This window comes from Heloderma suspectum, chromosome 6 (assembly GCF_057233095.1).
Source record: "Heloderma suspectum isolate Gila_16-S chromosome 6, 16-S_ref, whole genome shotgun sequence".
NCBI lineage: Eukaryota > Metazoa > Chordata > Lepidosauria > Squamata > Helodermatidae > Heloderma > Heloderma suspectum.
In genome coordinates, this window is record NC_139463.1 from 114,619,148 (window position 1) to 114,647,054 (window position 27,907).

At 44.0% G+C, this 27,907-nt stretch overlaps 1 protein-coding gene across 1 annotated transcript; it reads left to right on the forward strand.

The window, feature by feature from the left end:
• The first annotated feature begins 1,787 nt into the window (after nt 1-1,787).
• Nucleotides 1,788-27,081, forward strand: LOC146342630 (vomeronasal type-2 receptor 26-like). The gene is made up of 8 exons (XM_084807946.1): nt 1,788-1,869; nt 2,667-2,822; nt 3,648-3,939; nt 5,058-5,349; nt 14,166-15,050; nt 17,876-18,097; nt 18,987-19,113; nt 26,174-27,081. The coding sequence occupies exons 1-8, from the start codon at nt 1,788-1,790 to the stop codon at nt 27,079-27,081; spliced, it is 2,964 nt and encodes a 987-aa protein (XP_084664072.1).
• The last annotated feature ends 826 nt before the right edge of the window (nt 27,082-27,907 follow it).

Sequence of the window (27,907 nt, forward strand, 5' to 3'; positions counted from 1 at the left end):
GATCAGAGACAGAAGCAGATCCCAAACCTATGGGTGTACAAAGCCCACATACCATTCCACTGCTGGGCTGCGGCCGCAAATGGCATCCAGCGTAGGGGACGCCATTTGCATCCTTGCCCTTGGCTGCGATTGGCTACGTAAATATTTACATAGCCTATCATGGCAAAGAGCAGGGATGCAAATGGCGTAGCTGGTGCCATTTATGTCCCTGTTCTTTGCTGTAATAGGCTACGTAAATATTTATGTAGCCAATCACGGCCAGGGGCAGGGACGCAAATGTAAGGATGTCAGAGAATTCCGCCATGGATCTCGGTGAGGCTGAATGCCAGTGCATTCAGCCTCCCGAACTCTGTGGCAGAACGGCCTGCCACCACCACCCCCACGCCCCTGCAGATCTCCCCAGGACGAGACTTACCTGGGGTGGATCTTCTGGGCGGCAGCGGCTCTCAGAAGTCCATGGGTTCTGGACTCATATGGCAGGATCGGTGGTGCCTCGGGCAATGGCCAGAGAGTTGGGCTGCTGCTGGGATTTGCCAGGATCTTACTTCCTGGAGTTCTTCCCTATTTATGTAGCTGTGCACATCTGGGCCGACCTCATGGCCAATGCAGTAGCCCTCTTTTGGCGCGACAACATGGCCACCATGCATTAGGGATGTACGAAAGTCACTTACCTTTTCACAGGAGTGATTCGCGGTGGGGGGGAGGCGCTTTGCTTCTCCCCCCGAAGTTCAGGCGAGGGGGGGAGGCGCCCCGCCTCACCTGGCCGAAATTGAGGCCGGGGAGAAGCGCCCCGTCGCCCCGGCCGCGAAAGAAAAAGTGAAAAAAAAAACACAAAACCCAGTGATAGGCTACGTAACGATTAATGTAGCCTATCACGGCTAGATTTCCAAAGTCAGCCATGATAGGCTACGTTAATCGTCACGTAGCCTATCACAGGTGACTTTGGGGGGGAAGAAAAGCGTGTACGCAAATGGCGGCGGCCCATGGGCACCGCCATTTGCGTTCCTTATTTTGGCACGTCTAGTCTACGTAAAGATTTACGTAGACTATGGCGAAAATAAGGGAACACTATTTGCGTTACCCTTATTTTCGCTGTAGTCTACATAAATCTTTACGTAGACTAGATGTGCCAAAATAAGGAACGCAAATGACGGCGCCCATGGGCTGCCGCCATTTGTGTACGCGCTTTTTTTTTTCCAAAGTCACCCGTGATAGGCTACGTGACGATTTACGTTGCCTATCACGGCTGACTTTGGAAATCTAGCCGTGATAGGCTACGTAAATCATCACGTAGCCTATCATGGGTGTGTGTGTTGTTGTTTTTTTAACTTTTTCATTTGGTAATGGGGGTGGCAGCAGCCGGTCAGGAGGCCGGCCGCCGCCCCCGCCGAACCACCACCGAACCGCCGCTGGGACCCGCCGCCGACAGGGACATTCGGCCACTGTAAGTCCCATCCTGGGGGGGCGGGGGTCCGGCGGAGAATTTCCCCAACACTTTCAGGGGGCCGAATGCGTCAGCGCTCGGCCTCCCGAAGATTTGTGGAGAAATTCTCCGCCATCCCTACCATGCATGTGATTAATTCACCATCTTCCAGGAACCGTAGGGTCATGACGCTGGTCAGAGCATTTACGCTCCATTGCCTGCGTCACAATGTTTGGTTCTGAGCCCCCCATGTGCTGGGTTTGAGGAACCCAATTGCCGATGCTTTGTCGCAAAACCAGATCGACCGGTTCCAGGTATTAGCCCCATGGGCGCATCCGTTACCAGACCCCATTCCTCCACGACTATGGGAGATGGACGTTCTGAAGCCGAACATGCCATCCTGAATTCAATAACTCCCAGCACTACAGCTGCCTATGACAGAGCAGGTAGGGATTTCCTTATAGGGATGGACGAAAGTCACTTACCTGGGCCCGCAGCTTGCTTCGTGGTGGGGGGGAGGCGCTCCGTCCCTCCCCCCAAAATTCTGGGCAGGGGGGGAGGTGCAACGTCCCTCCCCGCTGAAATTCTGGCCAGGGGGGAGCACCCCGCCTCTCCGGCCGCGAAAGTTCTTCTCCTGCCGGGACGCAAATGGCGGCGGCCATAGCCACCGCGGTTTGCATCCCTGGCCTGCAGTCAGCCGTGATAGGCTACATAAATCTTTATGTAGCCTATCATGGCTGACTTTGAAGAAAAAAAAAAAGTGCGTACGCAAATGGCGGCGCCCATGGGCGCCGCCATTTGCGTTTCTTATTTTGGCCCGGGTAGTCTACGTAAATATTTACGTAGACTATGGTGAAAATAAGGGCACCGCAAATGGTGTTGCCCTTATTTTCACTGTAATCTACATAAATATTTACGTAGACTACCCGGGCCATAATAAGGAATGCAAATGGCGGCACCCATGGGTGCCACCATTTGTGTATGTGCTTTTTTTTTTTTTCAAAGTCAGCCCGCTGAAACGCTGTCAAAATGCTGCCGGGACCCGCCGCCGAGAGGGATATTCGACAGAGGTAAGTCCCATCCCGAGCGGGTGGCGGGGGGATGGCAGAGAATTTCACCACCAATTTCAGGGGGCCGAATACATTGGCATTCGGCCTCCCAGAGATTCGTGGAGAAATTCTCCGCCATCCCTACTCTTCTTTGAACCATCTCCGCAATAACGGTAGTAATGCTGTTGATATAGAAAGCAACCCAGGAGAAGTGACATGTACAGGAGAATTTGCCATGATGATGGTGCTGCCTCTGCTGCTGCTGCTGCCAAATCTGGTATGGAAAGTGCATGCTATTAAGTGCAGCGGAAATGAGCCTCCAATCATTCCACCTGAGTGGTACCAGCCAGGTGACCTCCTCATTAGTGGGATGGCATCTCATATCCATTACATTTCCCCCCTGGTTTTATTCATCAGACATCCTTCTCAGGAGAGGATTCACTTTCCATTGCAAAGAATTCTCCCCCAACCCAACCCCAAAATGATCTTCATTTTTTTTTTAGTGATTCTTTATTTTTGCACAACTGACAGCAAAGTACGTATGGTCTTGGTAAATAACTAGAGTAGATCTTTGTAGAGAAAGTCACTGTGGAACATCCTGAATGAACCTACGTATGTGAACTACACACACACACACACACACAAAGTACTGCAGATTTCCTGCATTGCATGGGCTGGACTAGAGGACCTTTGAGGTCGCCTTCCAGCTCTATGATTCTACCTGCTATTCCTTCCTTGACATTCGAGAGCAGCAGAATGGAGCAGGGAGATCAGACAAACATGTTTGTTTCAGCACATCTGCTACGGATGGTGCATCACGGAGTCCAAAAACATTGCAGAAGTGTTGATCTGCCCTGTAATTGTCAAAATTGCTATAATTGATTTACCTGCTCAAAGAGCTTTCTGGAGGGAAAAAAGCATCAAGCAAGTCTGAAATATTTATACGTCCCCCAATGGGCCACTGACTGCTAAAAATCATGAAAAGAGAGAACCAGGGCTCCGTCATTTCGATCCCTTTCCCTCTTCCATTGTGCACCTCAACCTTCAGATGGTGACTCTCAGTTGGCACCCAAGGCTTGCATCTGTTACCCTGTTGAGCTTAGAGAAGAGACAGAGGACACCTGTCTCTTCTCTAAGTTGCCTTTTCAGCATCAGCTGCCATGCACCTTGTTCAGGTCAGACTGGTGACGGTAATGATGTTGATGTAGAGAGAGACACAGGAGACCCGACGTGTACCAGAGAATTTGCCATGAGGATGGTGCTGCCGCTGCTGCTGCTGCTACTGCCAAATGCGGTGTGGAAAGTGCATGCTGTTGAGTGCAGTGAAAATGAGCCTCCAGATATTCCACACGAGTGGTACCAGCCGGGTGACCTCCTCATTGGTGGGATGGCATCTCATATCCATTACATTCCCCCAGACGTTTTATTCATCAGTCATCCTTCTCAGGAGCAGATTAACATGCCCATGTAAGGAATTCGCCCCCCACACCCACCCCAAAATGATATTTAGTGTTATTTTAGTGATGCTCTATATTTGTATGACTGACCACAAAGTACTTACAGTCTTGGTAAATGAGGACAGTTGATCTTTTTAAAGAAATGGAAGGATGGGGCGGCGTTGGATGGGCTGCCTCCTCCACAGGGTGATGTGACAAGTTGAAACCTGCATCATTCCTTCCTAAATGAAATGAAGGAATGTGAAAATAGGTCCGCGGGACGGGACTTTATGAAATTTGATGTTCACAGTGCTGGAGCGAGGAAATTTTACACCCTGGACCTAATGATCTTATGGGGGAGCCCTAGAGACGTCCACCTGTATTACTTCCCTTGTGAAGCACATAAATAACATTTCTCTGCTTTCCAGATGGGTGGCCGGGTGAGTCTGCTGCAGCAAAAAAAGAAACATGCGATTCTTGTAGCACCTTCAAACTGAACATATTTATTTTGGCATTAGCTTTCATGGACACTCTCCACTTTATCACATCCATGGAGGGTTAACGTCAAATTGGCAAATCTATATACACATGTGTGGGCAGGGGGTGAGATGTGAGCTGTGTTGTCAGACAGAACTGTGTTGCAAAACAGGACAGTCATGATTTCCTGAACAGGTGCCATTCAAAAAATGTTGCTGGATCATAAAACAGGCATCATTGCAATCACTGCCATATGTCTGTCAACCAACTGCCTAGTTTCCTTCTTATAGTCAGTCATCCATGGGCTTCAAGCTATGCAAAGATAGTTGCTGGAGGCTCAAACAGTTCTTGTCGTGTTTCAAGGAGATGCAGTTTCAAGAGCACTCAGAAAGTGGCAGTGTAGCAAAATGCTGAAGCACAGTGGATGTTAGGAGCTGAAAATGTACAATAAAGAACAAAATGGATAGAAATATTGAAGGTGAATACAGTGAAATACAAGAAAATGCTTGATCTATTCTACATTGATGTGTCCATAAAAGATTTGCTGGTTATGCTATCTTCTTATGCTCAGACAGCTGAATCTTTCAGATGTAGAGTGGACCAGTGCTGTGATAAAATCACTTCCTGCACTGTTCAACTCTCCCATGAGACAGCATGTCACTTCTTTTGCAGGGTGGCGACAAAGTTCTACCAGCACATCCTGGCTTTGGTGTTTGCCATTGATGAGATCAATGAGAATCCCAACCTCTTGCCCAATGTCACTCTCGGGTTCCACATCTATGACAGCTACACTGATTCAAAGATGATCTACCTCACCACATTGGACTTGTTCTTTAATTCACATCAGTTTCTCCCCAACTATAAATGTGGCTTTCAGCAAAATGTCATAGGAGTCATCGGTGGACTTAGCTCTGATTCCTCCTCACGCATGGCAGATATCTTAAGTCTTTACAAGGTTCCACAGGTAGGATCAGCACATGGTGATTCCCCCAACCTCCCCTGTAATACACTCTTCTTCTCTCTTTCCAGTAGTGGTCTGATGATTTGTCAGGGGATGGAGTGGTACAGAGGGACGGGGGAAGACAGGGAGTTGAAAGATGTGTAGTTGCATTTGAAATACCCACAGCTATCCAGATCCTTGTTTGAGAAGTCGGAGGTTCTAACTCTTGTGGGTTTGATCTAGATTTAGTCATGCCTGGAGCAGACCCATTGATTTCAGTGGGTCTCCTTCAACTATATCTCAACTGACACTGTGTGTTTAATATGCGTAGAGAAGGATTGTTCCAGTGGTGATAGGACTGAATATCTAGAGGAATCATTGACCAAGTGTGCATCTCTGTGTCTGTCTGTATGTGTGAAATGTGGGGGATGTGCTTCTACAAAGAAGTAAGCTGGGGATGGGCATAAGAGACAAAATACACACCTTAATATTTCTAACACGCACACTACCACAGGAGACTTAGCTGGAAAAGGACCATGGCAGAGAGAAATTCACATCCATTCTGTTTCTTTTAGCTATTGGCTAGAACTCCTCATTGATAGAGGGATGTCCTCCGCAACTTTCAGTGTAAGTTTGACACTCCTTATTCGCCTTTTCTACTTTTTCCTGTTTTCCCCAACCCTAACTCCCTTTCTTTCTCTGAATTGGAATATCTTGTGTTCAGAGTTTCCTTCTGTCTCCACTTGTTTTGTGATACATTCAAGGAGAGTGCCCTTTCTTGTTGTTTATACAAAAATTCAGAAAAAAATGGACTTTCATTTTTAGAAACACCTAGAGAATACTGTGCGGGTTCATGGAGGGTGAGTTGTAAGCAAGCACAATTTGTGACATTGTACAACATTGTGACTGATCAGGGGGAATGTCATATAAGGCATCAGCCTTTGCTTCCAATTTCCTGACTTCATGGAGTTTGGACCAATGTGAGATAGCCTTATTGTCTGGTCTTTTAAACTGGCAGGTTTTCTGATGACTGAATTTCCTTGGTTTTTGAACAGCAAATATCTCCCCAAGATGTACACACACACACACACATACACACACACACAGAGCGCACCACTCTGTCTGTCTGTCACTCTCTCTCTTTGCATTCAAAGGTATACTCCCTCTGAACACTGAGGTTCTTTCTCTAATATGAACCTATGAAGAGCCATGCTGGATAAGACCAAGGGTCCACCTAGTCCAGCATTCTGTTCACACAGTGACTGACCAGCTGCCCAGCCCATGGGAAACTCACAAGCATGACATGAGTGCAACAGCACCCTCCTGCCCATGTTCCCCAGCAACTGGTGTAAATAGGCAAACTGCTTCTGAGCCTGAAGATAGCTATAGCCATCATGAGTAGTAGCCCTTGATACCTTTATCCTCCTTGAATTTGCTCAATCCCCCTGGCAATCTGCCCTGGCAGAGCCAGGGGGTCAGGAGAGGTGAAGCCAAGGGGATCAGTGGATGAGGAGTCGTCTTTGAATTCCCAGCCTGTACCACAGAATGAGAAAACTGAGGCACAAGACATGCAAAGGGGGGGGTCACATAACCACATAAAAGTACTCCTTTGCACCCACATTCTCCTGTTTCAGCGATAACTTCCATTTCACGGAGAATCAGGTGACTTTAAAATAATGAATGCAGAGAATCCACGCAGCCATAATCACAATGATAATTAAAATAATTAAAATAAGATGTGATCCTCTCAGAACCACAAGTTCTGAAAGCCTCCCAACATCCACGCTTTTGTTCTAAAAGCATCAAAAATCCATCCCAATGCATCCACCACAACAGGCCTACTCGAGCAGCACAGTGCAAAATCCCAGATTATGCATATCTTACTTGTAAGAAGTTAGGACTGGACTGCTCAGGAGAAAGTATAGGCATCCTTTGGCATGTAATGATAAGGATCATTATATCCCTTGGAAGCCAGCAGGAACCCTTTGCAACACCCCCCCCCCACACTTTTCACACACATAAACCGTAACATCAATGATGATGATGATAACTAAAATAACATGTGATATTCTCAGAATCACACAAAAAAGCAGCCTTTGGAATACAGGAACAAGTTCACACCCCTGCCTCACCAATCCATGGCGCACAATACTTTGCCAACCCGGATTAAAAAATAAGTACTTTGAGCATGTATAGTTTTACACTTTAAACTCACTTAAATTATATTGCGACTATGACTGCAGAAATAACATGCTTCTGCTGTCCTGATGCTGAACACATTTACTTCAGAATCAGCACCATTTTCTTGTAGAAAGAAAAGGATCATCTATTTCAAAAATGAAATGTTCATTAAAAAAAAAGTCTATTTGTATAGTTTTGTATGTTTTTATCCTGTGAATTGTACCCTTATAAGGTCAACCCTTAAAGGCAGTCTAAAAATTCCATTTCAGCAGGCTGTGCTGAGGGAGATCAGAGGGAGAAGGAGCGCTATTCCTACTGAAAGGCTAGCTGGGGAACTGGGAGTTGTAGAACTTATTTCTGCCTAAAAGTGCCTAGGGTTGCATCCTATTCCCCCCCCCCATTCTTTTTTTCCTTATGTGTCATGTTTGGTTGTGTGTTTTTTAGATTGCAAGCCTGTAGGCAGGAATTGTCTTCACCTACTGTTTATTTGGGTTCAACATGCATGTGGTTTGTTGGGTTGTAAACTCTACTTGTCCAAAGCCTTTACAGCGTGTTTGATTTGATGATCCTCCTTTTGCACTGTGTTCTTGCATGCACCATGCAATGTGTGATGAGAAGCAGCTATGCCACATGGCTTCTCCATCTTGGCTCTATGTTTCCTCCTCCCTCCCAGTCCCTTTTCCTTTTGTGTTAAGCCTGGGGACAGGGGCTGTTTTATTCCCTATCTTTGTAAGTTACCTTGGGAGACTTTTGAGCTAAAAGGCAAAATAAAATGCAATAAATAAATGAATAGTCTTGCATACAATTTCAATCCATATCTCTCATTCAAAAGTGGTTTTGAAAATGTGACTGGCAGCGTGGAAGCTTCTGTGATAAAAATTAATGAAAAATTCTGAGTGCATGATACGGCATACTTCTGATTCTGTTGTACAAAGACTCCTCTGTACCTGTGAAGTTTGCACTTTTCTTTTTGTTTGAATCTGCAGAGAAATTGCCCTTAGATGTGAAATTACTGTCTTTATACAGTATCTGCCTGACTTGAACCAGGAAGTCATGGATCAGGAGGGGGACGGGGGGCTTCAAGAGTATGTTGAAACATCAGTGCCTTGCAGCATTTTCCCATCCTCTCAGCTAAGTCGATTCCTTTCCTAATTATCCTTTGGAATACATGGAATATGCCTTTATTTCACAGCAGCTGCATACTGGGCTGACATTGTCATCCAACTGTCAACCATAAGCCCAAGAGCTCTGTCTTGGTCAGTTGCAAGCCTACAAGTGAAGCTGGGATTTTCCCCCCCAATATGCATCACTTTGCTTACATAGAACTGCATTTGCCATTTCGATGTCCATTTTTTCTCTATGGAGTGATCCTTTTGGAGCTCTTTGCAACCTCTCTGTGTTTGCCCTAAATAATGTGGTGTAATCAGTAAACTTGGCCACATTGCTGCTTAGCCCTAGTTCTACTACTATTATTACTACTACTACCATTACATTTGTTATTATTACAATTATATCCTGCCCTTTTTCCTCTTGCAAGTATCCCAAGGCAGCTTCCATGGCCATCCTCCTCCTCCATTTCGTCCTCACAACAACCTTGTGAGGTAGGTTAAGCTCAGGGTCCATGAGTGGCCCAAAGGCACCCAGTGAGCTTCATGGCCGAGTGAGGATGAGAACCCAGATCTCCCAGGTTCCAGTCCAACACTCTAACCACTACACCACACTGTCTTTATGAACAACTTGAAAAGCATTGGTCCCAATACAGATCCCTGCAATGTGAAAAGCTATCTAAAAGTTCAGTAGGTTTTAAAATATATTTTAAAACTTAAGCAGGAAAACAGTGAATACCCTTTTAAGTGAGGCGAGTGGCTACTAGGAAGAGGGCTTTTTCTACTGTGGCACCCTGGCTGTGGGATGAGCTCCCTAGGGAGGTTCGCCTGGCACGTACATTGTATTCTTTCCGGTGCCCAGTGAAGACCTTTTTATTTTCCCAGGCATTTTAGCATTTTTGCCCTTTAGACTTTTAGCTTTGCTGTTTTAAATCTCTATTTTAAATCCCTGCACTGCTGCTAGGTTTTATTCTAGTTTTATTCTGGTTGTATTGTTTACTGTGGTTTTAATGTTTTATGTATTTTGTATTGTTTTATAGTGTGCTCTTTGGTTTCAATTTTTGTTAACCGCCCAGAGAGCTTCGGCTATTGGGCAGTATAGAAATGAAATGAAATGAAATAAATAAATAAGTTGTTACACAAATGAAATCATGCCACACGAGAAGTCTTAAGATATGAATGGCTTATAGGGAAAAGTAAATGCAGAAGAACATCACATACAGAAGTAAAATGTGACACATACAATGATTACAAAGAAAATGCCTGTGTACACTGTGCAAAATACACTACAGTTTAACTCTTGCAGGCCTATTGAAAAAAGCAATGTGAGTAGGCCCCAAACAATGTTAATAGGCACAGCAGTAGTTTCAATTGTACTTAGCTGTATTTAAACTTCCACCAGCCTAAACTAGTTAAATGCAGTGCTTGAAGCTTTCAGCTATATAGCAGTATGGTCCAAACTTTTAGAGAAAAGGAAGAGAGTGAAGTGGTGGGGATTAAAAGGAAGGTATAGCTACCTATTCCAAGCAGAGATCTGAAGACCAGCCTTTTGTGGACCCAGAGGAAGGTTGAAAGACCTCTCCTAGAATCAAGATGTGTAGAACTCAGCAAAGTTCAGGGAGGGAAAATTAATCCAGGTAGAAAGTGAATACAATGCTTTAAATGGAAAAGTGTTCTGAAGCCCATGCTTCACCAGTGAGCGAAACAAAATAGCAGGCAAAAATGACACCAATGTGCTCAGGCACCAGGTGCCCGGCTCAGAGAAACCGGCTTGGGGAAAGATAGCCCCAAATAGTCTCAAAGCCATTACTTCATCAATAATTTAGTCGTGCAACTTGGTTTTCCCATTGCCGTTTCTATGGTTCAGAATGGAAGGCAAGGGCTCAAAAGATCCCTGATTTAAGCCATTGCAGAATTCGTTATTGTTGGTCCTGATGTTGTTCACAATATGCTCCTCAAAATTATTTTTTGCATCTCCTAGTGTCTGCTTGGATCTTCTTGGTGCGAGCTTGTACTCCCTTTTCTTGTCCTCATTTGGGCAAGACATATTCTGAAGGAAGCCTTCCTTTCTCTAATAGCTTCCTTGACCCTGCTCATGACCTCTGTCAAATGTTCCACTGTATATGGACTGCAGAAGCAGTTGTAACCCATGGAATGGTTCTTGGAGGGGGAAGAGAATTGTTAGCTGTATTGCATCATAAGTTGCGTAACACACGCAGCCATCTAAAGGGGGGTGCGGATAAGACCATTACATTCAGGGTCTACAATGATCTAGCTGCACCACTGCAATTATTTATTGTTCAAATTTATATAGCATTTTCCACAAAAGTATCAAAACAGTGAACATAAAATACAATGGAATAAAAGCAACAATAAATATTGTTGCTTTTATTCCAGGGAGGTAGTGGGCTGTCTGGAGGTGGTGGGCTCTCCCACACTGGAGGCATTCAAGACAAGGCTGGACAGCCATCTGTCAGGGATGCTCTGACTTGGATTTCTGCATTGAGCAGGAGGTTGTTGGGACTCGATGGCTTGTAGGCCCCTTCCAACCCTACTATTCTATGATTCTATGATATAACAATAAAACACAATACAATTAATCAGCAGTAAAACCACACACTCTCCTGTGTGCTCCAAACCAAAACTGGCTAGATCACACCTCAGAAAAGCCTGTGAAAAGAGATGAATTTTACACAGACATCTAACTGTCATAACCATGGGGGTGTCCTGCTTTGACTGGAGCAAATTTAAACTACAGTGAAGTCAGCCTCAGTGAAGTCAGTCCCTAACTTCACGCCCACAGGGGCTCAGGCTACAACAGAGGTGGTCAAAATCCAGGCAGAGGTCCGACAAAGAGGATCAGGCAACAGCAGAAGTGGTCCATATAACAAGCAAGAGGTGAAGTACAGTCAATCAGTCAGGGACATTACACAGTCCAGAAGCAGGGTCATGAGGCAGTCCCAGAAGGTCAGAAAACAGAACATCAATTACAGAGCACAGTTCAGGAGGGAAGTTGCACAGAAGTTGGAGAGACAATGTTATTGCAATACTGGTTGTGTTTTCAGTGAAGTCTTTTAAGCCCAAAGCCTGCTGGACTCTACCCAGAGTTCAAATGAGGTAATCAAAGCTCCCTTTCCAGAGCCTTACTCCTGAGGAGTCATATTCTCCCGAGATGACCTTTTTCTGGAGGAGAGCACTCCTTCACACAGGGGAACCCTACTAACCTGTCGCTTGAGGCGATGATGCTCCAGGGGGTCAGGGGGTGGCTCAGCCTCTGTCTCAGAAGCAGAGTCCCTTTCTCCTGACAGGAATTGCCCTGCAACCATCTCCCATGAGGACTCAGGCTCCTGTAGGTCTTGTGGTAGTCCTTAGTCTGGGGTGCCCTGGGTTTCTGAGGCCTCCAGCTCTTCCTCTGAGGAGGACTCCTCCAGTGAGGGCAGGACAAGGGCCATGTCAATTCATAAAGCGTTCCAGAGGGTGGGCGCTGCAACACACAATGCTCTACTAAAAGTGCTCCTGAAGCAAACCTCCAGACCATGTGGCACTCTCATGAGTGCTCCCTCTGATTAAGTGGGAGTCCGTCTACATGCATTCATACCTGAACTGTACATAGGTTCTACAATCCTACTTAACCAGGGGTACAGATGCTGTGTCCAGCTCAGCCTGGGTTGAATGAATAGACAAATGCAAGTGTAACTGGATGAGCACATGTAAACACACAGAAGGAACAGGGCCTCACACTGTATTTCTGCCTTCAGAAAGGTGGGGTAAGGTCCTGTCCTTCCTGTTTCCTGATCTGTGCATTCCATTCCCCCCTCCCAAATTCCCCGAGGGTCAAATTACTTTAAAGGGTAAAGTAAACCTTCCTTGTGCTAGGTTTCCAGTCCATGTACTTACATGTAGTCTAACCTTGTGATGTCACATTCCATAATAAAAGGGAATCCGCCTTGTACGGAGAAGCCTTGTCTAATAGAATTCCTCTCAAAAGCCTGGTGAATTTGCAGCATTCTAGCTTCAGAGTAAAACTGATCATCTCCAGCTAGGGATGTACGAAAGTCACTTACCTGGCCTCGCAGCTTGCTTCGCGGTGGGGGGGAGGCGCTTTGCTTCTCCCCCCGAAGTTCAGGCCGGGGAGAAGCGCCCCGTCTCCCCGGCCGCGAACTTCAAAAGAAAAAAAAAAAAGCCCCGTGATAGGCTACGTAACGATTTACGTAGCCTATCACGGCTTTTACGTAGACTAAATCTTTATGTAGATTTTTACGTAGACTAAATCTTTACGTAGACTACAGGGACCAAATAAGGAACGCGAATGGCAGCTCCCTATGGGGGCCGCCATTAGCGTACGCGCTTTTTTTTTTTAAGTCACCCATGATAGGCTACGTGACGATTAACGTAGCCTATCATGGCTGACTTTGCAAATCTAGCCGTGATAGGCTATGTTAATCGTTACATAGCCTATCACAGGGGCGTTTTTTGTGTTTTTTTACTTTTCTTGCAATGGCGGCGGCGGCAGCCGGTCGAAAGACTGGCTGCCGCCCCCGCCCCTGATGAAGACCTGCCGAACCGCCGCCGGGACCCGCCGCCAGGAGGGACATTCATGAAAGGTAAGTCCCGTCCCGCGGGGGGCGGGGGGTGGGGGGGCGGAGAATTTCTCCCCGAACCTTCGGAGGTTGCCGAAGGCAATCGGCAGGATGTCCCCATAGCCATATGCACAAAATAGAGCCGTGAATCTTGCATATAAGTCTATGTGTCTCATGGCTCTATTTTGCATATAAGGCTATGGGGACATCCTGCTGATCTCCTTTAAAGAAAAAAAATGGCAATCGCTGCAGAGGCAAAGGGCTCCTGTTGACTCAGGTAAGTGGCCTGCAGCTCTGTGGAATCCTTGCGGAGCAGAGCCACTCCATGAGGATTCCAGGGGAGAGGAATGGATTACCTCCCCCTCCCACAGATTCCCCACCAAAACGGACAGTGGGGAATCGATACACCCCTAATTTCAAGCATTTACAGCTGCATTTAGGTTAAAGTAAGCGCTTTACAGCTGCAAGTGGCGTCCACTACGCCATTCGCATCTGTGGTTTTTCCCGCAGTAGGATAGCCTATCTGCTATGCCATTTGCGGCTGTATACATTCCAGTGATATGGAGCCAGCATGTGGCTCCGCGAAATCGCCGCAGACCAGAGCCGGTTCACGCAGATTCCAGGGACAGATCGCCTCACCCCACGGGCAGATTCCCCACGGTCTGGTAGGTAGGGAATCCGCTCATCCCTAGCCAAGCTGCAGCTTGGAGGAAAAAGGTCAAATGTGTTAATTTTTAGCACTTTTGAACTTGCTACTTATTAGATCGCTATTGCACATTTGTACATAGATGTCAAGTTTCAAGTTATTAGCTCAACAAGTGTCATTTTAATAAGCAGTAGAAATGTGAGGCTCATAATGGCTAAACAGTTTGTTTTGTGACCCCCGCCCCCTTTTAATGAGTGAAGAGGACATCAAATACTTGTGTTCCCCTTCTGAAATGTCTGGCCCTTTTTTCTTTCTTTTTTTTTTTAGATTTCATATGGATCATTTGAGCTGACAGTGAAGGATGGAACCAATTTCCCTTCCTTTTACTGCATTGTCCCTAATGAAGCCCTTCAGTACCAAGGGCTTGTCCAGTTACTTCTGCATTTCAGATGGAAATGGGTTGGACTTATGGCTATGGATGATGATGGTGGAGATCATTTCTTGAAGACCATGGAGCTTCTGTTTTTGCAGAACGGAATCTGTTCAGAATTCACAGAAAGGGTTGGAAAAAATATGTATATATATGATATACATCAAATGCTCTTTGACAAATTGAGTATGTTGCAAACTTTTGTGGAGAGCAAAGCCAATGCAGTTGTAATAAATGGAGAATCTTCAGCCTTTACATGGTTGGCATTTCTTATAGTTGGAAGCAGAGTAATTCAGCAAATATTTCCTAAGTATAAGGAGAAATTCTCTGCAGCAAAAGTATGGATAACGACAGCCCAAATTGATTTCCTATCAAATATCTTTGGAAAGGTTACAGGATTTGATATACAAAGACTCCATGGTGCTATCTCCTTTACCATTCCATCAAAGGAGCCTCAAGACTTCACAGGCTTTCTTCAGCTTGTCAATCCTTCCCAGGCAAATGAGGATGGTTTTATTAATGATTTCTGGGAGCAAGCATTTGGTTGTTCACTTTCAAACTCAATTGTGAGTTTAATAGGTGGACCATGTACCGGGGAGGAGAAGCTAGAGAGCCTTCCTGCATCCCTTTTTGAAATGAGCATGACCGGCCACAGCTACAGTATCTATAATGCAGTCTATGCTGTGGCACATGCCTTACACACCTTGTACTCCGGAAGAATCAAGCACAGAATAATGGAGAGCAGAGGCAGACTGTCTCCTCAGAATGTCGAACCCTGGCAGGTAACCTCTTCTCATGGACAGAAGTCAATTGTCATGACCTAGTTACTGGACAGTGGTGTGACATGCAGTAGTCAGTATCCTAAACTCTAACATAGGTTGTGTTAGTGGTACAGCTAGCATCTATGACTTTTCCTTTTTTATCTTTGGGGTGAAGTTTTATATTTACTGGGACTCCCTTTGCAGGAATGGTATTTTGAATACTTCCCAGGCCATGAGTTTACCAGTCATCTCTATCTGTACCACCCACATCCACACCCACACCACAGCTATGGAACATAGGAAAAAAAGTAATTGTGCCAATGGGGTGTTTCTTTCCATATTCCATAATAACAAGGGCAGTGAACCTGCCTGCAGCTGGAGAAAGAAGTAGTAAACATCTTGCACTGAGCAGGAGGTTGGACTCTATGGTCTTATAGGCCCCTTCCAACCCTACTATTCTATGGTTCTATGATTCCTTCCCCTTGTGGTGGTTCTAATACGAACAAAATGGACACCCTACCCAGACATATTGTTTGGCTCTACATCTCTGCAAAGCACCCAAACAATGTCTTGCTTATCTTTTCAATATCCTTCCCCCCCTTCCCAAATGTGACTGGCACACGGGCAGAGGGTTGGATCCAGACGAGAGATATGACATCCCAGAAACAACCCAGAAAATATGCAGGGAGGAAACATTTTTTTTTCTTCCTGTTGTTGTTGTTTAAAGGGCCATTTTCATTTTTTTTCTGAATAAGTGAACAGGTTTGAATATGGAAAAGAAATCTTTAATGAGCTTCCACCATGCATTAAAAATGTGGTTGTTCAGGCAGGCATTTGCGGTGGGCTAGGGTATTTTAGAAAATGTTTTTATTGTAGAATTTTATTGTTTTAAACTGTTTTATTATATGTTGTACATTGCCCAGAGTGGCTGGGTGACCAGCCAGAGGGGCGATTAATAAATTTAATAAAAAATAAAAAATAAATTTTTGAATGATGAATAAAATCTATAAGACTAAGGGTTTATATTTTGCTACCCAGCCTTTATTCCTTCCCCACCCCTAATTTCTGAAAACTATGTAATACAACTTTTCAAGAGAGACTAGAGAAGTAAAACTTCTGGAAATAAGGAAACCATCAGGGGGCAGAAATGATTTTTTTAATCCTCTCTGTAAGATGCCCAGCATCGTTAGTTCCTCCATTCCTTATTAAAAATTATTGATCTAATATATCTTTTACTGATGCCCCAAATGATGCTCAGTTTCCCAGCATGTGAGCAGAATCCCCACATCATAATATGGAAGAAAATGTACATTCTTGACAGTTTAGGTTTATGTGTTCCTTGGCTTGTTCTGGTTAGATGCTGGGGCAGTCAATTAAATTATTTCTAATCTAAATCCCTCATGTGAAAGAAACACTCTTGGTTATCCCACCACTGCCAGCAGATGCAATAGAACAGCATGTGGATTCTCCCAGCAGTGCTTCCTTGAAGGAGAGGAAAAAAAAAAAAACATTTGAAGCTGCCTGTGTGGAACTCTCTGCCACAGTTTTTAATAAAGTCCCCAATTAGACCTCATCATTTGAGAATGCTGCCTCAGCTATCAAACCTTTGACTGCTACCACTAAAATAAATCCTCTCTATCTAAAAGAAACTCAGCAGCCGGAGTTTCTTTTAAAAAGAACAAACGAGAACAGGGTTAGGAGTTTCCATAAACCTACTTACAAACAGGAACAGATGCTGTAATCCTAGACATCGGCATGGGATTGACACCACTAGATAACCTTTCCAAATGAATGAAAACTAATATGGAATAATAATAATGAAATTTATTTACAACTGAGAATAAAATGTCACTCTTCAAATAATAAGTTGAGATCGCTTAAAGGTTCTTAAATTAAATAGGATTCCTTATCATTCCTAACAGATGAGAGAATATTTCCCAACTAAATAAAATCTCAATAGCTTTTCCTTCACATCCAATTTCTCTAAGTCCTCCCAACAAACTAGAACACGTTCAGGAATTTCCATAAACTTACTTACAAACTGGAACAGATGCTGTAAACAAGTCTTCCTCTGCCTCCAGTTCTTCCTGCTGCTTCTATCTTCTAGGATCATTCAGATGTTTCAGGATTTATTTGCTGAAGTTCTCTTTGGTCAGACATAGAATAGATTATATGTACCTTGCTTTGCTCATAAAAGTATCATGTTTGGCATAATAATTTTAAAAGTATTTTTAAAGTAATTTTTAAAGATGTTTTGGGCTATGCTTCCTAACATCCCTGACCATTGGCCATAATAACTGGGGCTGATGGGAGCTGAAGTCCCAAACATCTGGAGGGTACCAGCTTGGGTATGGCTGTCCTAAAGCAACAGGGTGACTTTAGATCTGTAAAGAGCACTAAAAGAAGAAGTATGATTTTTTTTTTCATTTCCCCAAAAATTTCCATTTTTTTGTGACAAAAAAACTTGTCCCCCTCCCCCCATGGCTTCAAAATGTCCAGATATTTTACCTCTCTAATCCAGACTTAGTCATACTTGGAGCAGACCCATTGAAATCACAACTAACTTAAGTACCATTAATTTCAATAGATCTCCTCTAAGAATGACAAAACCTGGCTCCAACTGCATTTGTCTATAGTCTTATTTCCTCTTCACAGATATTTTTGGAAGCTCTCTTGCCAACACCTTCACCTGTTGGATATACAGCAATTCATGACTTGCCACTCTTTCCCTATATATGCTACATAAAGGGGGATAGTCCCCTTTTGTGGAAAGCTATTTGAATAATCTTAATGAGAATATTGCAACACTTTATTGACAGTTGGATTCTCCTCCTCTCTCCACCTAGCTCCACTCATGGATTCAGACGATCTCATTCAACAACAGTGCCGGAGATACAATTACATTTAATGAACATGGAGAATTAGAAGGGGGATTTGATATTACAAACTTGGTCACTTTCCCAAATAAGTCCTATGTCAGGGTCAAAGTAGGAAGGATCAGTCCTCGTCCAGGCAAAAGATTCACCATCAATGAGGACAGAATCAAATGGCACAGAAACCTGATCCAGGTGGGGAAACAACTGCATTCTTTAGATGATGCATAATTAATTTGACATTTACTGGAATACTGCATTGAGGAAGAGGAGAAATGACTTTTTAAAAGGAGTAAATGGATATATGGAGGGTGGGTTTTCCGGATGAGAAAATCCATAACAAAATGCAACATCGAGAGATGATTTTTTCTGACTAAGGTGGGCTAGTGGCTAACAGAGGATAGATAATGTTGCCCATCATTTCAAAGGATGTTGGAGAAATCCACCACAGACTCCAGTGAGGCCGGATTCTTTGGAATCCAGCCCCCCAAAGTCTGTGGTGGAACAGCCTCTCCCACCACCACCCCAAATCCCCCCGGGACGGACCTACCTGGCAGCGGATTCGGTGGCAGCGGCTGGGCAGATGCGGTGGCAGCTCCAGCTCGTCTTCCAGCCTCTGCCAGGCTGCTGCAGCTGCAAATGGCAGCCGCCATTTGCGTGCCTGCATTAGGCCATGATAGGCTACGTAAATACTATGTAGATACCTTGCCATGGAGAGGAGCCAGCTGGGGAGGATTCCAGGGGGAGGAATGGATCGCCTCCCCCCCACCGCGGATGCCCCAGACCGGAACAAGGTAAGGGATTCGTACATCCCTAATCATTACTTTCATGTGAATTCTGAGACAGGTATCTAGTTAATGGTGTTAAATGGGATGCTAAGCTGGTTGTATCATTGATCAGACTAGGAATGGAAATTCTAATCTTCTAGAGTTCATCTAATGCTTAGTGCAACAGGCACTCCTCCTACTTTATGTGCCATCTATTCCATATCATTGGCCTTCGTGTTTACTAGTGAATTATCTGATGTGAAATGATTTCCTCAAACATTTTCTTAATGCTAAGCTTTTCCAGTATCCTTGAATAGGTGCCACCTCTTTCTCAGTGTACTGACAGCTGCCATCCTGGTTACAGCATGAAAAAGAAGGAGGGGAAGAAATTTTGCTGCTATGATTGTGCTCCATGTCCTGATGGGATGTTCTCCAACCAGAAGGGTAGGACATATTATATCCACAGATGCATTTTCTTTCAGGAAAATGCAAGCAACACTTCTCCAGATTCTATGCTCAATCAATTACATTCTGGAATCTTAAAAAGACTATTTTTTATTACGTATTGCTCTCAATTTTAGTAGATTAACTTTATATTTGTATAATTTTGACATTTGCTCTTGGCCATCTTGAGGGAAATGCTTTTATTGTGGTTTTTATTAATTATTACATTTCTATACTGCCCTGTAGCTGAAGCTGTCTGGGTGGTTTACAGAAGTTAAAACATTAAAATACAATATACAAATTTTAAAAGCCATTTACATAAAAACACACAGATGATATACACAAACAACATACAATGAAAAACAACTTTGAACAGTCAGTCATAACTAAAGACATATCCAGGAATGAATAAAAGTCATCATGTACTGCCAAATGTCTGGGGAAAGAGACAGGTCTTAACCTGGCACCAAAACGATAACAATGTTGATACCAGGTGGATCTCATTGGGGAACTCATTCCACATATGGGGGTCCACCGCTGAGAAAGTCTTCTTCCTCATTGTCCCCTTCCAAACTTCCCTCGGAGGAAGCACCTGGAAGAGGACCTTAGATGCTAGGGATGTCGCGAATGTTCATTTCCAGCCTCGTGTTCAACTATTGTCTCCCCGTTCGGCCTCCCGAACTGGAGTTCACGAACCCTCCCTTGCCCATCTCTGCTCTGTTCCAGTCGAAAGATTTCCTTGAAGCTTTGGGGTCTATGGCAATCCTGTTCACCAGGACCCCCCCCCCCCAGCTTTCAACGATAGTTTGCTCTGCGAACGGCTCCAGCGACGATTTTGCGCATTTGCCCTTCATTTTTGTGCAATAGATGGGCATTTTTCTCAATAGATGTGCATTTGGGGGGGGGGATGCACAGCTGCCAGGGCCAGGGGCAGGACCCTTTTGATTTTGCGCATTCAATTAATTGAGCATTGAACTGCCACACACCAGTGAATTTAGAGTTCATTCTAGAGTTCAAAAAGAGTTCATTCATAAATCAGATGAGGGCAGTTGTTTCATTCATTGTTTTACTGTTTGCTTGGGTGTCACTTTTGTGAATGGAAGGAGTCATCATGCTAATGACTTACAGAAAAAAAAAGGGTTGGATTAATTCACTCACTACATGGAAAGGTCATTATTCAGTGGGAAGGCACAATTACAAACAATTCCAACAAGAAGAAAAGGTGGAAGACAACAGAAGAAGCCAATGTGGCTTCACAAAAAGCTTAGAGATGACCTGAAAACAAAAAAGGACACATATAGGAAGTGGGAAGAAGGCCAAGCAACAAAGGAAGAGAAGAGGCAGGTAGCACAGAATTGCGGGGATGGCTTCAGGAAGGCTAAAGCTGAGAATGAGCTGAGGTTAGCGAGGGATGCTAAAAACAACAAAAAGCCTTTCTTCAACTACGTGTATAGTAAAAGGCAGAGGAAAGAAATGGTTGTTCAGCTATTCATTAAGGATGGGAAAACGATAACAGATGACAAAGAAAAGGCAGAAGTGCTCAATTCCTACTTTGGCTCAGTCTTCTCCCAAAAGAGGGTCTATGATCCCCCTGGCAAAGGCGAAGTGCAGGCTGAAGGGCCAGGATTGCAGCTTGAGATCAATAGGCATACAGTCAAGGAACACCTAATTCCTTTGAATGAGTTCAGATCTCCAGGGCCAGATGAACTGCATCCTAGAGTCATAAAGGAACTGGAAGAAGAACTCTCAGAACCACTGTCTATTCTCTTTGAGAAATCATGGAGTATGGGTGAAGTGCCAGATGACTGAATGAGGGCTAATGTTGTCCCTATCTTCAAAAAGGGTAAAAAGGAGGAACCTGGGAACTACAGACCAGTCAGTCTGACATCCATCCCTGGGAAAATTCTGGAGTAGATGATAAAGCAATCCATCTGTAAGCACCTTGAAAACCATGCAGTGATTACTCAAAGCCAACATGGATTTGTCAAGAACAAGTCCTACCAGATGAATCTGATCTCATTTTTTGATCAAGTAACCTCCCTTGTGGACTGTGGGAATGCTGTAGACATAATATACCTTGACTTCAGCAAAGCTTTCGACGAAGTGCCCCATGATATCCTGATGAGCAAACTAGCTCAAAGAGGGCTAGATGAAACAACAATCTGATGGATCCACAGTTGGCTACAGAATTGGACTCAAAGAGTGCTTATCAATGGGACCTTCTCAAACTGGGCAGAGGTAACGAGTGGGGTACCGCAGGGCTCAATCCTGGGCCCAGTGGTCTTCAACATTTTTATTAATGACTTGGAGGAGGAGGTGCAGGGAATGCTGATCAAATTTGCAGGTGACACCAAATTGGGCAGGAGAGCTAATACTTTGGAAGACAGAAAGAAAATTCAAAGTGATCTGGATAGACTGGAGTGCTGGGCAGAAAACAACAGAATAACATTTAATAGGGATAAATGCCAAGTTCTGCACCAAGGAAAAAGAAACCAAATGTACAGTTACAAGATGGGGGATACGTGGCTCAACAACACTACTAGCTAGAAGGATCTTGGAATTGTTGTCGATCACAAGCTGAATATGAGCCAACCATGTGATGTGGCTGCAAAAAAGGCAAATGCTGTTTTGGGCTGCATTAATAGAAGCATAGCTTCCAAATGCTGAGAAGTACTAGTTCCCTCTACTCAGCACTGGTTAGGCCTCATCTGGAGCACTGTGTCCAGTTCTGGGCACCGCACTTTAAAAAGGATGCAGACAAACAGGAGAGGGTTCAGAGGAGGGCAACAAAGCTGATCAGGGGACAGGAAACAAAGCCCTATGAAGAGAGACTGAAAGACCTGGGCATGTTTAGCCTTGAGAAGAGAAGACTGATGGGAGATACGATAGCACTCTTCAAGTACTTGAAAGGTTGTCACAGAGAAGAAGGCCAGGATCTCTTCTCAATCATCCCAGAGTGCAGGACACGGAATAATGGGCTCAAGTGACAGGAAGCCAGATTCCGGCTGAACATCAGGAAAAACGTCCTGACTGTTAGAGCAATACGACAATGGAACCAATGACCTAGGGTGGTAGTAGGCTCTCCCACACTGGAGGCATTCAAGACGAGGCTGGACAGCCATCTGTCAGGGATGCCCCGACTTGGATTCCTGCATTGAGCAGGGGGTTGGACTTGATGGCCGTGTAGGCCCCTTCCAATCCTACTAGTCTATGATTCTATCATTCTATGAACTTTTCATCTGGCCTTCAAAAAGAATGCACAATGTAGCCAGATATTTAATATGATATTGCAGGCTAATTTGCTTTGCCAAACTTCTCGCCTTGGTGAATTGCCTTCTTCTGTCAGTGATTTCTTTAGTATATCAGGAAAGAGCATAATCTTGTCATTTGCTGGTCCCCACCGAACCTCACCTCATTCTCTTGCCAGATGCATAAGATACTTTTTGTAGAGACTCATGAAACTTGAACAATAACAGTCCCAAAAGTCCCTTTAGTGCCACGTATTGATCCAGGAACACAATATGCATGCTCAATATCAAGTAACAAATCAGATGGTAAAGCAAATAGCTCATGCAAAAATGTATCCATAAATTCAACCAAACCTATATCAGTAGCCACGTCTTTAATACCGAGGATACGTAGATTCACTCTATGTGTGAAGGCCTCCAGTTGAGATATTCGAGCAGACAAAATATTATGGGACACTTCCATGGCCATTTCATGAGCAAAAATTTGATATTCGAGAGCATTAACCTTCGATTCCATCTTTTGAAAAGAGATATTAATTAAATCCACAGCCCCCTGAAGGGCAATAATGGAGTCCTGAATTGTTTCAAGTTTCTTTGACTACTCTGGTAGCTGAGAAGACATAGTTTTTATCAAAGTGAGCAACTCCTCTTCATCTATGTCATTGCTAGAAACCTTTGCCAGGGGAGCAATTGGGGGGGGTAGGTGACATTCTCAAGCCTTTCTTTTTTTCCTTTAGTACTGCCATCCTCCACTTTCAAAAGCACAACAAGCAAGTATAATTGCAGAAACAAACCAACAAACAAACACTTATGCAGATTTGATTACAAGTCCTCAGATATTGTTGGTAGTTTAAATTCAGAAATACTATTTGGAGCCGTTTGTCTGTATGTCTCCTAATTGCTTAGGAGTTTCAGACAGCATTCAGTAGATGACACTCCAGCATCTAATCTTAGATTTCAGGCCCTTTGTTTCTCTGCAGAAGCAGCTGTTCTTCCAAGATTTCATCCGGATGGTACTGTAAGAGTCCCCCTTTAATTCTAGGGGAAGATAAAGAAGTTTCTCAACCTTTTCAGAGCTGTTTGAGATAAGCAACCTGCAGAGTTACGCAAGTCACTGCAGGATGTCATGGCTCCAACTGGAGATATCTCCTGAGCCCTTCTCAATATATCACACACACCCCGGAGGACCCACCTCAGACAGCACCCCCACCTCAGACAGCACCCCCCTGACCCCCTTACTGTCAAGATTCAGGCATGAGATCCTAATCCAGAGACCTAGGTACAAAGCCCCCCAAACCATCCCTCCAACTGTCCCCCCCAGCCTGCAGCCCCCAACCAAGCTTCTCCCCAGTCCCTCAGACCCCGCACAAGCCTCCACCTATGATACCCCCTCTGACATGAACCCCAACCCCAGACCCAGACACCCGTCCCTAGCATGAGCCCCATCCAGGAGACTGAGGCATGAGGTCCTCTCCAAACCAATCTCCCTAGCCTGATGCCCTCACCTCCAGACCCCCACCCCAGGCATGAGCCCTCACCACCAGGTACCCACCCCCAGCATGAACTAGGTCTTAGAGGAGGAATCTACTGTGATTACAGTATTCTTCTGAGCACACCTATTGGTGTGTAGTGGGTGGAGGGGATGGTGTGTCCCCATTCATATAATTCTCCCCCTTTAAGAGAAACCTGTCCCTTTTTAAGAAGGCACTGAGGTCAGCTTTCAAATTAGGTTGGGTAACAGTGACCAGTAATACTCAATGTAACCCTTCCAAAGATGGAGTTTTGGTGGGGTTGTATGAGGTTAAAGGTCAGATGGCTTGTTGGAGCTTGTTTACTGGGTTCACCTATTTTATTTATTTATTTATTCACTCATTCATTCATTTATTCATTTCATTTCTGCACTGCCGAATAGCCAAAGTTCTCTGGGAAGTTCACAAAAATTAAAACCACAAAGTACAGCATAAAACTATATAAAATATGAATGCAACAAAAATACAATATAAAAGGACAACCAGAATAAAACCTAGCAGCAATGCAGAGAATTAAAATACACATTTAAAACAGCAGAGCGAAAAGTCTAGAAGGAGAAAATGCTAAAATTCCTGGGAGAATAAAAAGGTCTTCACCTGGCACCAAAGGCACCAGGCAAACCTCTCAAGGGAGCTCACTCCACAGCTGGCATTTCCCCACAATATCTGCAACTGCATATGGCCATTTGTATCAGCCAGCATCTTTGGGTGACAGACAGACAGACTGATGGAGGCACACAATGTGGATCTACATTGCTGCCAGCTGATGTGTCCCCATATTTAGCTGAGTTGCTGTGTCACTTCAGTGCAAGAATGTGTTCCCATAAGCAGCTTTAACAGCAACAAACTGCCTCTTTAGATCCTCTCTCTCAAATGGATGGCATTAGGTTCTTGCCATATTAAAATGGATAGGGTTGCCAGATGGGTCAGCAACACTCAGACTGTTGCTTGATGGGTCCCAGAGCCCTGTGGTTCAACAGTCACGTGTGCATCCCAATGGGCTCCTGCCCTTCATCACTATAGCTGGTCCTGGGAGATCAGGAAGACATAGAATCATCTTCCATTAATGGTGTTAATATTCCTGGCCATTTTGAAGAAGGGTTTAAAGAAGATGTTTGCACATGCACCCCAAATGAAGAGAGAAGACTCAGTAATTTGGGAGTTTCAGATATGCAACAGTTTTTTCTGGAGCACAGCAATGGTATAAAACAAAACATAACAAGAAAATCCCTTCTTCCAATGTGAGTGTTCTGTCAGACTGAAGTAGTGAAGCTTTGTCCTCCTATTTTTTAAAACTAATTTTATATTGCAAATTTCAACAAAACAAAGCAAAACAAAGAAAAGAAGTTTCAACAGGTTTGAATATATTATTTTCAATTAATACACATGAAATGTATTAATGACAATAGATAATACAAGAAATTATACATAAACTTCAACAACGGCAGAACAAATATAGATATCATTCATGAGTGGCACCTATATACCACCTGTTTAATTGCTGAAACCATTGTTAGGTACTCGACCCATCGAATTATGGGTGTTGAGCATTTCTCCTTCCAATGTTGTATTATCAGTCAAAAGAGAATGGAGAATCCATTTACACTGACCATGTGTTAACTTCCAGGAAGCAGGGAGATAATTTAAGAGAACATGTACATCAATAAATATTAAAGAGTGTTCCAGTACAAAGTTTGTCCATATAATAAACTCCTCCCCCAAAGATACAACAATTGGGCATTGTCAAAACATATGATGAAGAGAAGCATTCACAGTATTACACTTCCAGCAATTAGCTAATTCAGACAAACCTTCATTAAAGAGAGGTTGTGGAATCCAGTAGCCACAGAAAAAGAATCTTTGCTGAATAAGATGTAACCTGAGATTCAAAGATATAGACACTAAAGCAGCAATCCATTGATGAGGAAAAATGGGACAATCTAGCTGCCTTTTCCATGGTGGCCATATGGCTGGCGCTCCGGAGCCGGCCGGCAGAGAGGATCTGGCCGGCAAGGATTCCTCCTGGATGTGCGGGTAGGAGATCCAATCCTCCGCAGACTTTGAGGGGCCAGATTCAATAGAATCCAGCCTCACTGGGGTCTGTGTAGGATTTCTCCAACATCCCTACAGAATTGGCATTTTTTTTTAATGCAACTTGGGATGAGATATTCAGAAATGTCCATGGGAAAAGATACTTGGGGAGGTGAACTCCTGCTAAAACAAGACTTCACTTTGGGAACAATTTTGTTATTGTTCAAAGTTCTTTCTATGTTTGTTTTTCAGATGTGGAATCTTGTGTCAATTGTCCAGAAGGTCACTATCCAAACAAATTCCAGGATGAATGCAGTCCTAAGATTCCACACTTCTTAGCTTTGGAAGAAACATTGGCCATCATTTCAGTTTCTTCAGTACTTGTATTGTCTCTGATCACAGCTCTGGTGCTTGGCATCTTCATTAGGCACCGGGACACTGCCATAGTCAAAGCAAACAACCGAAGCCTCACCTACATTCTCCTCATCTCCCTCCTCTTGTGTTTCCTCTGTTCCTCCCTATTCATTGGAAAGCCTCATAAGATGACCTGCCTTCTTCGACAAACTGCTTTTGGCATCGTCTTCTCTGTGTCCCTCTCAACCATCTTGGCCAAAACTGTATCTGTGGTGTTGGCATTCATGGCTACCAAACCAGGATCCCAGATGAGGAAATGGGTGGGGAAAAGATTGGCATTTTCCATTGTCCTCTCCTGTGCCGGTATTCAAGCAGAGATCTGCATTTTGTGGCTGGCAACATCTCCTCCATTCCCAGATTTGGACATGCATTCAATGATTGAAGAAATTGTCCTCTTTTGTAATGAAGGGTCAGTTTTCATGTTCTCTTGCGTCTTGGGCTACATGGGCCTCTTGGCCGCTGTCAGCTTCACCGTAGCCTTCCTGGCCAGGAAGTTGCCTGACAGTTTTAATGAAGCCAAGTTCATCACCTTCAGCATGCTGGTCTTTTGCAGTGTGTGGGTGTCCTTTGTTCCAACCTACCTGAGCACAAGAGGAAAGTATATGGTGGCTGTTGAGATCTTCTCCATCTTAGCCTCGAGTGCTGGGTTACTCTGTTGCATTTTTTCCCCAAAATGCTACATTATTGTGCTGAGACCTGATTTAAACAACAGAGAGCAGCTAATGCAGAGAAAGTTGTATAAATAACAGAAGAGTTTGTGGTTTCATTGCTGTTCTTGGTATACTTTTGGAAAACATAAAAGTAAACATAAAATGAATGTGACCAAAGTAGCCCATCTAGATTTGTGTCTCTGGGATTTGCCAAACCAATCATTCCCCTTGCTTATGGAAATAAATTAATACTGGTCATTCCATAAGGCTGGCAGTTCTGTCAAAATGGAATAGAATCTGTAGTGGTTTGATGGTTTTTAATCCTACCTATTGACAGACGATTGAACTTCTTAATCATCTCAAATTATTTCCCATGTCTGGGGAATATGTCTTTCATGAGCAATGAATGATTCTGGGAATAGGAAGCGTTCTAAGAAAACTGCTCCCCTCTTTGGACCCTCACTCTATTCTTTTCAGAAGACAGGCTGCTGTCAGTCTGGTGGATCAGGCCCAGAAACTATACTGTCTTAATTCAGTGGTCTAATCACAGTTCAGATTTGCACCTTTGCAAATCACAGTAAAGAATGACAAGTCTAAACGACCACGGACACAAGATTTCAATGGAAACAAATGGATTAGTTTATTGATACACCAGGCCTAAAAAGTATATTATTTTCATATAGAACATCATATTAACTTGCAGACAGACATAATAACATTATTATTGAGAAAGTATTATAAATACTCAGAGAAGGTTATAGGAAAGCACTCAACACAGCAACAAAACAATATCAATGGTTTACGAGTAGCATAAGAACAGTACCAGAACGTCATTAACAAACCAGTGAAAGGAAATTGATTGGTTTGATTGCTAGGTGTCACCTAATCCTAGACCTACATCTACCTCCAGCCCATATGTTGC